The sequence below is a fragment of the Macaca nemestrina genome, chromosome 7, assembly GCF_043159975.1.
Source record: "Macaca nemestrina isolate mMacNem1 chromosome 7, mMacNem.hap1, whole genome shotgun sequence".
NCBI classification, from domain to species: Eukaryota; Metazoa; Chordata; class Mammalia; order Primates; family Cercopithecidae; genus Macaca; species Macaca nemestrina.
In genome coordinates this window covers 169,611,227-169,626,719 of record NC_092131.1, presented here as the reverse complement: position 1 = coordinate 169,626,719, position 15,493 = coordinate 169,611,227, and the positions used below count along the sequence as shown (strand labels likewise).

At 43.5% G+C, this 15,493-nt stretch overlaps 1 protein-coding gene across 6 annotated transcripts in view; it reads left to right on the top strand.

Annotated features, from left to right (window-relative positions):
* The first annotated feature begins 1,484 nt into the window (after window positions 1-1,484).
* Window positions 1,485-15,493, top strand: part of LOC105467267 (secretogranin V) — a 56,090-nt gene continuing 42,081 nt past the window's right edge. The window contains exons 1-2 of one of the 6 annotated variants that reach the window (XM_071067182.1): window positions 1,485-1,698; window positions 3,471-3,703. In XM_071067182.1, the coding sequence (XP_070923283.1) occupies window positions 3,478-3,703 (226 nt within the window). In that variant the 5' untranslated portion in view covers window positions 1,485-1,698; window positions 3,471-3,477. Of the gene's footprint in view, window positions 1,699-2,929; window positions 3,103-3,470; window positions 3,704-15,493 lie in introns of those variants that run through there. The other 5 variants (XM_071067180.1, XM_071067183.1, XM_011716740.3 and 2 more) reach the window with 5 other exon arrangements.

The following is a 15,493-nucleotide window of genomic DNA, read 5'->3' as shown; positions in this document are numbered from 1 at the left end:
ATACAAAATAATTAGTCGGGCGTGGTGGCGGCGCCTGTAGTCCCAGCTACTCAGGAGGTTGAGGCAGGAGAATGGCGGAGAATGGTGAACCTGAAAGGCGGAGCTTGTGGTGAGCTGAGATCTGGCCACTGCACTCCAGGCGGAGCTTGTGGTGAGCTGAGATCTGGCCACTGCACTCCAGCCTGGGCGACAGAGCGAGACTCCGTCTCAAAAAAAAAAAAAAAAAATTAGTCGGGCGAGGTGGCTGGCGCCTGTAGTCCCAACTACTTGGGAGGCGAGGCAGGAGAATGGCGTGAACCCGGGAGGCGGAGCTTGCAGTGAGCTGAGATCGTGCCACTGCACTCCAGCCTGGGTGACAGAGCAAGACTGTCTCAAAAAAAAAAAAAAAAACAGATGAAGCATAGGCATTTTGATGTATTTCAATTAAATTCAACATAAAACCAGTAAATTGTAGTGACTTCATTTTTTCCAACCACAAAATGAAGATAACAATTGAACATAGCTAAAGTAAATTCAGAATTGAAGAAAGTCTCTATGCATCAATAATAAATACTCCAGCATGGCCAGTGAGCCTAGAGCCATTTATTTAGTGGACAGTGTTTGTCCTGTTGAGTTTAGCACGCATTGAAACAAGATGCAAGAAGCAGAAGAGCGTCCATGGAAGAAAAAATACTGGGAAAGAGACTTGACTTCAAAATGAAAGGCCATGTGTCACATAACTGAATTTTGCCAGCCTCTATTCATTGCATAAAATTGCTGTAGATGACAATGGATTTGCTGTCTAGAGCTAAGATAAATAGATCTGGATTCTAACCTCATCAGGTTTCTTATTTTGAGACCCCTCCTTCCTTCCCAGGTACTTTACTCATTCTCTGTCTTGATGAAATTTGCAGTGCCATATTTATTGTGTGGCTTTATATGTCGATGTTAGTATTTGAACAAATTTCAGTGTTCAACATTGCACATAGTAGGTGCTCCATAAACCCTCATTTAAGAATCTGGGACTAGCTGGACATACTTCTACAGTATGCTGGGAGTATGGTTTCTCTTCAGGCCAAAGTGGAATTTTACTTGATGGTTTGTGTGGAAGTTTAGAAATAACACTCAGAGCTGGTATTTCTACAGATGTTCAAGTTTATCACTTGAATGAAAGTTTCTAGCTTCTTGTATTAAATGTCCTCATAGTTTTCCTGATCAGTAAGAGGCCCCTCAGAGCAGGGTATACCTTATCATAGCCACCATTAACAGTTCTTAGGACTTCATCTTCTGTCCCTCTACCATTCATTGCCTCTTCCCTCTTGAAGCTAAAAGACTTTGAAAACAAAAACAAAAAAAAAACCACGTTCTAGAAGTTGGCAAAATTAAAGGTGTGCTATAGTGGTGATCTGGCACATTGTAATTGAGATTGAGAAAGGAGGTGAATGACTGCCACAGAGGTCGATGGAGCTGAAGGAAATGTAGTCAAGTGGTTTGTATGCAGAATGTGTGGGTTGAAGAGCTGTGCGGCTCGGTGAGAGGCTCACTTATCGGGGATGCAGTCTGCGGACGCCTGGCGAGTTAACTTCCACCTGCTGGAGGAGGGGCCGGGGCGGAGCTAAGATGCGGAGGAAGGTGACGCACGAGCTCTCCAGTTCGCCCGCTCCTGGCCTGACCCCCACCAAGGCCCATACCGCAGTAGGCTCCTCGGGCTGCTCCTCGGTGAGTACAGCTTTGATGTCGGCTCGGCCGCCTGCTGCCATGCCGAGATTTAGTATCGCCAGTGGGGGAGGGCGTCCTGCTAAAATCCTCGAGGTGGAGGCTGGGGTCAGACAAAGGATGGGTAGGATTAGAATGTTTGGCTATCAGTAAGGGGAAGGGAGTACTGAGGGAGGAGATTGGGCAGTTCATCAAATCAGAGCGGCTTTTGCTGGAATGGAGGTGAAAGACTGCATTCAGAGTGGACAAGGGAAAGATGGAGATGGAGAGCCTCGTGCCTGCCTCCAGCCTTTTCCATCAGAATTGCAGATTTTGCTGTTAAAACAGCTACTCCCAGCTCTTTGGAGAGCGAGGATTTGTATCTAGTGACTAGAAATAGGCTTTTTTTTTTTTTCCAGAAAAAGAAATTGGAGGGTATAAAAATTTTAGTTTCAGTGAAGGAAATGCACAATTTTGCCGCCTCCCATCTCTCCATCCCCCATCCCCCATCCCCCATCCCCCATCCCCAGTAGAAGAATGATTAGAAGGAGGATTTGCGCAGGGCATGGTGGCTCACGCCTGTAATCCTAGCGCTTTGGAAGGCCGAGGAGGGGTGGATCACCTGAGGTCAGGAGTTCGAGACCAGCCTGACCAATATGGTGAAACCCTGCCTCTATTAAAAATACAAAAATTAGCCGGGTGTGGTTGTGGGCGCCTGTAATCCCAGGTAGGGAGGATGAGGCAGGAGAATCGCTTGAACCCGGGAGGTGGAGGTTGCAGTGAGTGCAACAAGAGTATATTAAAAAAAAAAAAAAAAAAAAAAGGCATTTGCAAGTCTGCTGCCTGAAGCATCCATCCCAACAGGTTAAGCAGCTGTGGGGTAAGCTGCAAGGATAATGTTCCCTTGTTTTGCAGACATACCCATAGAAACCAACATTTAGGACAGGCTGACCCTCAGGCTAGTTTTCTCCCTTTGACCACCATTGCCTCCCCGAATTCTAACCTCCAGAACTGTAAGGCAATGTTACCAACATAATAATAGCAATATAGGGGCTCATTCTGTGCCTGGCATTGTCCTAAACACTCTTAACATGTATCACAACAACCCTATGAGGTAAATGCTTTTATTATCTCCGTTTTGCAGAGGAGTAAACCGAGGGATTTGCCCACGATCACTCAGCATGTGGCTGAGTAAACATACCTCAAACTACCCCAGCAGATTGCAGGGCGGGATCTAAGCAACATTTTCCTTCCTTTCAGGATCTCAAACGTATTGGATATTTGCTAAACTAAAATGTTTTCCTGCCACCACTCCCAACCTGCCTGAGCTTCTTTACCATTTGTGTCTTCCTGACTCCCTCCTGTTAGCCTTTTCTTCCCTGAGACTGGGAAAACTCAAGATGCCACTATCTCTTTCTCAAAATTGAGGCAAGTTTGGTTTATTTGTTTTAGTAAGAGAAGGAGAGAGTGATGAAGTTAGGAGTAACGCAGAACTTTCAGGGAGCTACAAGGAGGATAAAAATTATGAGTAAGAACCGCCATTCCAGCCTAGCTTTCCCAAGAATGCAAACAGAGGGAAATGGATACCTGCAACTGTTTTGTTTAATACCTTTCTGCAATGATGTTGTGCCTAGCATAGAAACTTAAGACAGAAGCAACCTCCTAAGGATTTTTAAATTACATCCTCTTTCTGAGTGGTCCTTGAACCACAACCTGGAGTAGTTGCATCATTATAATTGTATTATCACAATTGCTGATTGTAGCCAGTCAGTATACATTTGGTCTTTTATCTGCAGGTTAAAAATGGTCTCCAGGATGGTCTCTACCATGCTATCTGGCTTACTGTTTTGGCTGGCATCGGGATGGACTCCAGCATTTGCCTACAGCCCCCGGACCCCTGACAGGGTCTCAGAAACAGATATCCAGAGGCTGCTTCACGGCGTTATGGAGCAATTGGGCATTGCCAGGCCCCGAGTGGAATATCCAGCTCACCAGGCCATGAATCTTGTGGGCCCCCAGAGCATCGAAGGTATTTACTATGTTCTGATGGTTTGAAGTTTCCATTAGCATTTTAAATAATGTATTTGTGCACTTCTCCTCACAATAACCTTATAAGTAGATGCTTTTATTATCCCATTTTTTTTCAGAGGAGGAAGCGAATCTTTAAGAGACTCTGCTTTCTCATGGTTTTCCCTTTCTTCCTCTACACAGTGTCTGCATACTTACATATACACACCCACATGAGAATGTAAGTCCTGTGAGATGTGGGACCTTATCTGTCTAATTCACAGTTGTAGCCCTAGCACTTAGCACAACATCTGGTATGCAATAGGTGCTCAATTAATGTTTGTTGAATGAATGAAGGAGCATCTAGTGTTATCGCTAAAGAAAGCTTAGAACCCAGACCTGATGTTTTCTCCTCACTGCTGATCTTACTGAAATTGTGTCGTCAGATAGCTGCCTTTTGGGTCAATGCCAGCCAGGACTTGTAAAAGAGCTTCAAAATGTAGAACCTACAGGATCTGACTTGATTCTTAGGAATGACTCCAGTATACCCGAGAGGAGACAAAAGAGGTACTGACATTAAGAGTTTACGCTGAAAGCTTTTGAAAATATTTAAAAATATAACAATTTTATTAAATAATAAATTAAGAATAATTTGTTTTAAGGTGGCAAGACCGTTTCCCCCCTGAAGTTTTCCAAGTTTCTGGCAATGTGGTCATAATACTTGTATTAGTAAGCAGTACCTCATTTGTTTGTTGTTTAATGATCTGTTTATAAAGAGAATCTAGCTCCTGTGAGCTGGTGACGCAGCATTAGACAGATGCTTTATTTCCATGCCTTGATTTTTATCCTCTGATTCTAATGATCTCCTTCTCCACTACGGCAGAATCCTAAAGAGGTAGCATGGTTAATTTAAGTTAAATGCAAGGGAGCATTTCCTTATAGTTCAGGGATTTGCCCATGGAGTAGGTCCGAAGGAAAATGATAATTATCTCTAAAAACATACCAAACAAATGCTGTTTGTTCCCTACAGATTGATTATGCACTATTTTGCCTGAGTCTGTGATTTTCTAAAAATGCTATCTGCCCCAGGGTTCTGTGAATGTCGTGAATATTGTTGATATATGATTCTCATTTTTGTTTCGTTACCCATAGTTTTTTTTTTTTTTTTTTTTTTTTTTTTTTTTGAGACGGTGTCTCACTCTGTCGCCCAGGCTGGAGTACAGTGGCCGGATCTCAGCTCACTGCAAGCTCCGCCTCCCGGGTTTACGTCATTCTCCTGCCTCAGCCTCCCGAGTAGCTGGGACTATAGGCGCCCGCCACCTCGCCCGGCTAGTTTTTTGTATTTTTTTAGTAGAGACGGGGTTTCACTGTGTTAGCCAGGATGGTGTCGATCTCCTGGCCTCGTGATCCGCCCGTCTCGGCCTCCCAAAGTGCTGGGATTACAGGCTTGAGCCACCGCGCCCGGCCTGTTACCCATAGTTTTAAGCCATTGAGTAAAACTAATTCTGTGAGATTGTAGTCTGTTTAGGTTGACATCTGATTTCAGGAGTAGATTAACACAAATGCGTTGACTCAGCAAGCATGCAAACCTAGCACATGGCTTGAATGAGAACAAATCCGACAGAGCTTCCTGTCATCCCTTTTGGGGAGAATCTCAATCCTTCTCAGCATCTGTCACCTGTTACTTCAAGCACGCCTATATATTTCAGGCCAGCTCTTTTGAGACAAACAATAAATATCTACCTTTTTAAGGCAGGAAGTGCTTGGTTATTCACCTAAGCTGTTGTCATGGAGAAGGCTCTCTGAGTTTCCACTAATACCTGAGGCCTGATCAGCTGCGCTGGAAAAGAAACAGCCACTCCCAGGGCATGAAAAGCCTATGTTTATCCAGAGACTCCATTCCCTCCACTAGCCAACTATTTAGTACCCACTATATACCAGGCACTAGGCAGGAGACTGATGCAGCTCTGCCCTAAAGATTCACAGTCTGAGTGGAGACGGAAGCCGGGATACACATCAAAAGTTATGACAGTGCCTCCCAGCAGGTGTTTTGATAGATGTACACACAAGCTGCTGCCGTGGAAGCAAAGAGAAGGAGTAATTTAGTCTGCTCAGGAGTGGGTGGGGTGGCTCTAAGGAAATGCTGCTTTGAAGAAGCAACATGTGACCTGGGTTTTGAAGTTTGAGTAAGAGTCCATCAGGGAACCATAAGTGTAAAGGCATGGAGGTACAACTGTTACGTACCCACAAAAAAACTAAAAAAATAAAGAAAAGGTACAGAGACATGAAAGATCATGGATTAGGACAATTCAGAATTAACAACTCAGTTTCCCTTATTACCCTTGGAATCATGTGCTAACATAGCAATCTGAAGTCTCCCCTATCGGTGTCTGTGGAAGGGATGCACACTGACTTGAATTTTAGTTTTCTATTACTGTATAATAAATTACCACAGATTTAGCCGTTTTACACAGCACTCATTTATTTTTATTTTTTTACTTATTTTATTTTTTTTTTTTTTGAGACGGAGTCTCGCTCTGTCGCCCAAGCTGGAGTGCAGTGGCCGGATCTCAGCTCACTGCAAGCTCCGCCTCCCGGGTTCACGCCATTCTCCTGCCTCAGCCTCCCGAGTAGCTGGGACTACAGGCGCCCGCCACCGCGCCCGGCTAGTTTTTTGTATTTTTTTAGTAGAGACGGGGTTTCACCGTGTTAGCCAGGATGGTCTTGATCTCCTGACCTCGTGATCCGCCCGTCTCGGCCTCCCAAAGTGCTGGGATTACAGGCTTGAGCCACCGCGCCCGGCCCACAGCACTCATTTATTATTTGAGTTTCCCTCTGCTCAGGAGTTTGGTGTGGGTTAGCGTTCAGGTGCTGACCAGAGGTGTCGTCTTGGCTGCGGCTTGGGTCCTCTTCCAAGCTCGTGAAGGCTGCTGGCAGAATTCCATCTGAATTATATTGTAGGACTGAGTTCCCTTTCTCTCGCTGGCTGTCAGCCAACCAAAGCCCCTCTCAGCTCCTAGAGGCCGCCGCAGGTTGTAAGCCACGTGACTTCTCCTAGCTGGAAGGAGAATATCTCCTCAGTCTTCTGATTATAATGTAATATGATCCTGGGAGTGACTATCCCATGACCTTTTTCATATAACAAGGGACCCATATCTCATTATATTCCCAGCAGGTGGGAATCTTGGGAGTCATCCTAGAATTGTCTGCTATAGCTAGGATGAAAACTAACAAAGAGAATAGTCCAAAGATACTTCGGGCAAAAACAACAAAAGAAGAAGCCTGGGTTTTTCCCAGTCTGGGACCTTGGCATTGAATTTGTTGGGTGGTCTGATCATGTATTCATGTGAGTTAGTTATTGTTTCCCCTCATCCATTTATTTGCATTATCTTTGCTCACACTCCCTGATGCGAATTCTCTTTGACAGACACATGGAGTATCTTCCATACCCTTCCAACATTGATTTCACGATTTTATTATGAAGAACCAAGTTGGGGAAGTTTATTTTTAATTGTTACAGAAAGAATATACATAATATAGTATTATATTGTATAGTAATACCGTATTCTGGTGTGAATTTCAAATACATTTAACATGGTGCTATGAGCACAAACCATTGTCAGAGACACCTGAATTTGAATGCCACCTTCATCATTTATTACTAATGTGACCTTGGGCAAGTTACTTAACTCCTATAACCTTCTGTTTAGCTTAGGAGTAGGATTTGAATTCACTTACTTGTAAGCAGGTAATGTTCCAATCCAGAGAAGCAAAAATAAAGTTTTAGCATGGATAACCGCACTACCAGGAAATCATTTCTAAACGAATCATCATCATCATCATCACTTTAGATAATTACTGGGTGTTAAGTTCCTTGCAGGCAGACTTGTTCACTGCCCAACACATGGTATATAGAAGACAAATATCTATCGTGTCTACTTTAATAAATTAATTGTATGATCAATGGATTTTAACAAATGTGTATATTTCCTCTCAAATATAGAATTATAAATTGGTCTTTTAGTATAGGAATATACTATCAGTATAAATTAATGTTAGGTCAGGGAGGTATCATATATCCCATTAAAAAATTTTTTCTTCTTTGATTCCATATCCCTTCTAGTTACTGTTCCAATTTTCTGCTGCCTTTCACAGCAACCTTTCCTCACATGCTGATTGTACTTCTTCACCTCTCATTCTCTCCTGGTCCATTGTAGCCCACTGTTCTCACCACTCATTCATCAAACCAACTAGTATTTATTGAGTGCCAGGCACTGTTTTAGGTGCTGAGGAAATAAATGTGAACAGCAAAGTAGCAGGGCAAAGAAATGTAGTCCTTAAATAAACAAGTAAGTATTGGGCTTTCCTTTTTTCCTTTACCTGTTTGTTAGTTTCATTTACAGGTTTCTCTGGCGGCCTTTAAATGTTAAGTTCTCCAGGGCTCAGTGCTGGGTCCACTTCTCTTATTTCCCTCAATTCTCTATCTACTTGATCTCATTCATTCTCTTGACTCTCATCCATTTCTTGGCTCGTGACTCTGGTGTTTGTATTTCAGCCCACACTTCTTTGTTGTATATCCATAGACTTACACTAATTGCTAAATTGCCAGGTTTCAATCCTGATTTCTCAAACCACCACCTTCCCCAACCTGTTTATATCAGTCTTTTCTGTCTAAATGAGTAGTGCCGCTGCTTAGCCATGTATGCACACTAAATACCTACAGTAATCCTTGATTTTCTCCATCACACTTCATGCCTCAATTTTAAGTAATTTATTTCATTTTTTATTTCTAAAATCCATGTGCAATTTGCCTGTCTGCTTCTCTCTAGCTCTACTCCAAATACCCTGGTCCAAGATACCATCGTGTCTAGCATGAAGTTTTGAAATCGCCTCCTAACTCATTTTCCTGCTTTTATTCTTGATCCCTTTTCAATTGTTCTTCACAGGAAGGGCAGAGTTAAACTTGAAAAGTTTAAACCATATTACTGTCACCTCCGTAGTTACAGTTCCACTGGTGGCTTCCCATTGCACCCTGAGTAAAAATAACCTTTCTTGCCATGACCTACGGGGATCCACAGCTCCGGTCAATTGTACCCCCGACTTGGTTCCGCGCATTCTGGCCCTGAGTCACACCGGCCTCTTCCCACCTCAAGGCTATCAACACAGGCTGTTCCTCCCACTCCTTGTGTAGCGAGTTTCAAAGTCACCCACTCAGAGAGGCCTGCCTGACTGCCCTGTCTGAGTAGCACCCCCCTCCGTTCTCTGTTGCAGTCTCTTTTTTTTTTTGTTTAAGCTCCATAGCATTTTTTGTCATTTATAATCATTGTTTGTTTTCTTGCTTATTGTTTATCTCTCCACTGGAATGTAAGCTCCATGAGGCTATATCTGTTTATTAACTGCAACGTATTCTAGGCACATAGTAAGCATTCAGTAAATATTTGAGGAATTAATATATAATATTGGGGAAAATAAATATATCTAATGGCAATAAGTATGTAAATACTGTTTTACATCTGGATCTGTCAAGCCTTTCTTCCTTTTAGTTCAAGGAAAATATTCCATTTCTATTCTGCGTTTTTAAAAATCTCTGCCTAGAAGTTCTTGCCATGAGCTCAGTGATAATGCGCTGAGCAAAAATGTCTGTTATCTAGAATTGACTGTGACTGTGATCACCACGGTGCAAGGTTTGTACCCTTTGTACAGCGCCTCCCAAGGAGCTAGAAGGACTTTTTGCAGTTCTGGGACTAAACCAGCAGAGGCCAACTAGACGAGAAGTTTCTTTTGGAGGATTCCTGAACCCTGGTAGCCAGCCTCCTGGTCCTTAATAGCTTTAAATGGTCACGGGGTAGAAGCATTTGCCAAAACATCCAGAGAGGATTGGGGGTTATGTTTAACTTCTCCATGGGTGCCTTAAAAACAGCTTGGTAAGGAGCGTCTTTCAAATGTGTAAATTCTTAGTCCAAAGCAGATAGAAACACAAAGACAAACAGGGACCTACTTGGCATTACATGAAGAAAAGAGTGTGTATGTTTATGGCAGATAACTGGGGTTGAGCCGTAGCCATGCTATTTTCTAGCTATGTGTAATCTTGGCAACTTTCTAAACCTCGTTCTGTCAAATAAAATGGGCCCAAATAAAATGGGCTTATCTGGTTCGAGTTGGTGTTTGAAAAATAAAAATAAAATAAAATGGGGTGTCCAGCCCACTCTTAACGTGCAATCAGTGGGTGCTGTTAGCAACTGAATTGCAGGCCTTCCTCCTCTCACTTTGTGGATTATCGACAACATGTTTTCAACCTTTAATGGCTTGCCCCGATCTTATTTATTTATTTATTTATCTTTTTTTGAGACGGAGTCTTGCACTGTCACCCAGGCCGGAGTGTAGTGGCGCGATCTTGGCTCACCGCAAGCTCTGCCTCCTGAGTTAATGCCATTCTCCTGCCTCAGCCTCCCGAGTAGCTGGGACTACAGTCGCCCGCCACTGCGCCCGGCTAATACTTTTTTCGTATTTTTAGTAGAGACGGGGTTTCACCGTATTAGCCAGGATGGTCTCGATCTCTTGACCTCGTGATCTGCCTACGTCGGCCTCCCGAAGTGCTGGGATTACAGGCGTGAGCCACCGCGCCCGGCGCCCAGATCTTATTTTTGATTACTCATCAGTTAGCAATGCAGTTCAGATATGCTTCAGTGCACCATGTATTTCAGCAGTAACCATATTCTCCCAAGCCCAGCCGGTTGCTCGCTGGTCTCCAAGACATAGCTAAATGGCTACTGTTGTTGTATTATCCCCAGAAACGAATAAAGCCACCAACTGTCCAAGGGACTGATTCAGAGAACCATGTGCTGTGAAATGGGAGCTCTTGGGAGTCAGAACTGGTTGTGCCAGCTGACACTGATGATGGCCTTCGATGGCCTTGGATGAATCCAACCGGAAAATGTGCTTTCGTTTTCAGAACATTAACAGCTTCAGGTAAAAGATGGCTCCTCAGTGCCAGCTGTTCAGTTTCCCCACAGTTCTAGGCCACCAGATATCTAGCACTGTGATAACACCAGATATCCAGCCATTAAGATAGAACTGTATGAACATTCACATTTGATGGCTCTGAATAATTTTAAATCTATATTGCCAAACATTAAAATACCCACGTTCTGCCAGGCGCAATGGCTCACACTTGTAATCCCAACACTTTGGGAGGCCAAGGCGGGCGGATCACCTGAGGTCTGAAGTTCGAGACCAGCCTGGCCAACATGGTGAAACCCCATTTCTACTAAAAATACAAAAAATTAGCTGGGCATGGTGGCGGGCATCTGTCATCCCAGCTACTCGGGAGGCTGAGGCAGGAGAATCGCTTGAACTCAAAAGGTAGAGGTTGCGGTGAGCCGAGATCGCACCATTGCCCTCCAGCCTGGGCAACAAGAACAAAACTCCATCTCAGGAAAAAAAAAAGAAATCCTTTTTTGTAACACTGACTGTTGGACTTCAAATTTTTCACTTAGAAATAGAGACCCAAGGTTATTTTCTTAATAAATACCAAGTGGAGAAAGAGTCCTGTGGATGATAGGCTCCTTGAAGAGGTAGATTCTAGGAGCCTCTACTCTGCCAAGCTTTGGCTTTGGTAAAGGAGCGGCAGTGCCTCTGCTTTACCACAGGGTGGCAACGATTGCTTCCCATTTGAGGATAGGAGGGTGAAGCAAACCTTGAACAATAGGGGACCCTCAGTTTCTGGCTAGTCGCTCTCTGCAGTTGGAGAAAGCAGTGCAGCTGACTCTTATGTATCTTGACTAGAATCTGTTTCTAGGTCATCCTCACCCTGGAGGAACCAATGAGAACATTGGGTTTGTAGGCCATCTTTGAATGGACTGGGACCCCCCCATTGCACCCGTGCCTTTGGGGTTACATTTTGTCCACCTTGAACTTCAATCGTGAAAGTCTCTGGATGATTTTCAGTTTTCTCTGTTGAGCGATTGCATGTTTAGTAATGAGAAATTCAAAAGAAACAGGGGGAGGTTCTTTTTGGGAGGGGGACAGGATAGGAAAGATGAACATGTTGACATGTTTGTGTGTGTTTAAGATGCCCTGGGTATCCAGAAGGCACTTAGATGTGTATGGCACAGGAGAGTCATCTGGGAAAGGAAGGGTTTCGGAGTCATCCCTGTGTCAGTGGTGGCTGATGCTGTAGGAATGGATGGGGTCACCCTGGGTGGGTATCGAGAACAGCAGGGCACCTAAGACAAAGGCCAGGTAGATGAAGAAGAAAACACAAAGGAAACTGGGATAAATCGGCCAGAAAGGAGAAGAACCAGAAAGATAGAGTGTAATGAAAATAAGGAAATAGTGTTCCGAGAAGGGGCAGTGGTTACCTCTGTCAGGATCAGCGGAGAGGTCACATGAAATAATAAAAACCATTGGATGTCAAGTGTTCACTGCGGGTAGCAACACGGAAGTTACTACTTTGTGGGGCCTTTGGGCAGATCTGGCTCTGGGGAGTAGTGGGGGCCCACCGCAGGCCGCAGTGCATGGAGGGGATAATAGGAAACAAGGAAGAAGATACAACGTATAAATGTGTTCCCAGAATGTCAGGTAAAGGGGAGATGAGTAATAGCTGTGGAAGGATTGGGGGAAGGGTGAATGATTCAGAGCTGAGGAAGGTTTCTGTTAAGGTTGTTGTAGGATGTGAGAAATTCAACTTGCTGAAGTGCTCATTGCCAAGAACCAGCAGAGAGGGAGAGTTGAAGATGTGGGATGGGGAGCAGCAAGTGTGGAGGTGGGAGAGGATGAGGACTGGAGCACAGGCGTTGGCCTGCGTCTTAGGTCATTCCTTCCTCCATTGGGGAAAAAGGAAAGCGGCAAAGGTGTGCTGGGATACAGAGCTTTGGCAGTTTTGACCTCAGGTGTTTGCAAGCACTGTACTATTTCTAGCCACCTGCTCAATTAAAATAAGAATACAAGAATGAAATGCATGCAGTCTCCCAAATCTCTTTCCTTTGCTTATACATTTCATACACCACACTGATAATGTCTTTCGATGTTTTAAAATTTTGGACAGTGCTATTTTTAACTTTTATAGCTGTAACTATTAGTTATTTACTAGTTATAAACTTTTAATATTTACTTTTTATAACTCCTAGATACCTTGTAGATCAAAAGATCTAAAGTGTTATCTTTGTCTATTTTATATCTTGCTTAATAGTAATAAATGTTTTAGTGAAGCATATACCTGGAACAAAATAGAAAATAATCTTAATAGGGTGTTGGGGAATTTTATGTGAACACTTCATGTGTCTTTGAAACAGTACAATGTAAAAAATTAGTACAGTCTTATTGCATGCACAAAATGCAAAATAATGTGAATCTTTCCCAAATAACAATTTGTGAAGAATCACAATTTCAAAGTAGTAGGCTTAGTAATTGTAAACAATGATAGCAGAATTTGTCATCATCCTCAATTAGGATTGTTCTTGAATTTTGTGAATTTTCAATCACATGAGTGAGATCTTTAGTCCATTCCTTAAATAAAATGTGACTATCTTAGAATATCAAAGAGGGACACAGAAAACCAGATAACAACTCCTGAAATTAAGTTTACTGTATGGCAACTACTAATTGCTCTGCCAGTTGTCTGACTATAGAATAATCCTTGTGAAATGTTCACTTCTATATGGGATGGAACCTGGGCAAGTCTGAGGCCCAGTGTATGGAAGTCACTAGAACCAGATGTAAATCCTGGGTTCTCTAGAGAAACAGACAAACAGAACCAATAGAATATATAGAGAGACAGAGATAGTTATTTTAAAGAGTTGGCTCATGTAATTGTGGGGACTGGCAAATTGAAAATTTGTAAAACAGACTGGAGACTTGGGTAAGAGTTGATAATTTTGAGTCTGAAGACAGTCCAGAGGCAGAATTCTTTCCTTGTCGCAGGACCTCAGTCTTTTCTCTTTAGGTCTTCAACTGATTGGATGAAGTCCACCCACATTATGGAGAGTAATCTGCTTTTCTTGAAGTCCACTGACTTAAACGTTACTCACTTTAATACCTTCACAGAAAAATCTAGTGTTTGGCTCATGATCATACAACTGGGTACTATAACCTAGGCAGTCTGACACATGAAATTAATAGGGTGTTGGGGAGTAAAATTAAGTAACACAGTTGTCATCAAGCTCCCATTTTCTCAGGAAAATTATTATAATCCACATAAATATGGTATTTTGCTTTTGAATCTCTCTAATAGGGTCTGGGTCTCAAATTGTCTTCATGCACAGCGTCATGCTTACCCTCACAATCACTGGAGGCAGGCAAGGAGGGTGAGTATTCCTTGCCACCTTTTACAAATGTGGAAGAAGAAACTCAGAGATGTGACTTATCTAGGGATACAGCTTGTCTTCTGGTCTGTTCAGGCTGCTATAACAAAAATTCCACAAACTACGTGGCTTAAATAACAGAGATTTATTTCACAGTTCTGGAGGCTGGGAAGTCAAAACCCAGGTGCTGGCGGACTCCGTGCCTGGGGAGACACTGCTTCCTGATTGGTAAGTGGCTGATGTTCACTGTGTGCTCACATGGCAGAAGAGATGAGAGAGCTCTCTGGGGCCTCTTTTATTGCCATCACATTGGGGATTAGGCTTCAACATGTAAATTTGAAGGGGAACACAAACATTCCATCCATAGCCCAGCTAGTATTTGTGGGATCAGAGCCTGAGCTGGACCCTGGTGTTTTCCTCTTCTGTCTGTCCAGCACATCACACTGCTTCTTTGGCTAGTTGATCCAGTTGATTATAGGTACTGTACAGATGCAGAAAGGGTTACACCTTGACCACATGGTGGTCTGTAGTGCCTAGACAAGGCCAGGCAAATAACACCCACTAAGTATTTGTTGAAACAACCTTGCCGTATTTGCTCCCTTGAAACAGCCATTGACCTCTGAGACACCTTCTAGTAGGACTCGTGTTATTCCAGTCAAGATTATCCAGGCTTCACAACCTGTAAATACATCTGGAGCATTTTGACGGTAATAACCTAAAAGTCACTGGCTTTTCTCATACTTGGTCACTTAGGACTGCAGTTTCCTGGAAAGTGCTCTACATATTTCTGGAGATCATAGAGCATACACCATATATGATCGTGGGCATAATGAACTGGTCCACTTCCATGGGACAGTTACCCATTTTCCCCTTTTCCTCCCCTTGTCCCCTTAAGTTCGCACCACCATGCCCTTCGGCTGTGATTGTTTCCCATTGCAGCTGGTGGGTGCCCCCAAGCTATGCAGCCTCAGAGTGTTCTGTTGTAGTGGGTGCTGACTTGGGAGGGCAATGGGAAATCCCTTCAGTGTATGCTATAGTCTGAATGTTTGTGTCCCCTGCATATTTATATGTTGATACCTAATCCCCACTGCAATAGTATTAAAAGACAGGGTCTTTAGGGGTGATTAGGTGATGAGGGCTTCACCCTTACAAATGGGATCCATGCCCTTATGAAAGAGGCCAGAGGGAGCTTGTTTGCCTTTCCACCATGGAACACAGTGAGAAGGAGCCATCTGTGAGGAACAGGCCCTCACGAGACACAGAATCTGCGGGCACTTTTCCCAGCCCCCACAGCTGTGAGCAACACATTTCAGCTGTTTGCAAATCACCTGGTCTCAGTTATTTTTTCACAGCAGCCTGAATGGAGCAAGACAGTGTGCCTTGACATCCCTAAATACTAGAGAGTTTTTAGGGAAACATAGCTTTATTTTTTTTGCCCCTCTGCCCCACAGCTTTCTGTAGGATTCACATGTTGGGGGTTGGACATGGAGACAAAGCTAAGCACTGGAAAC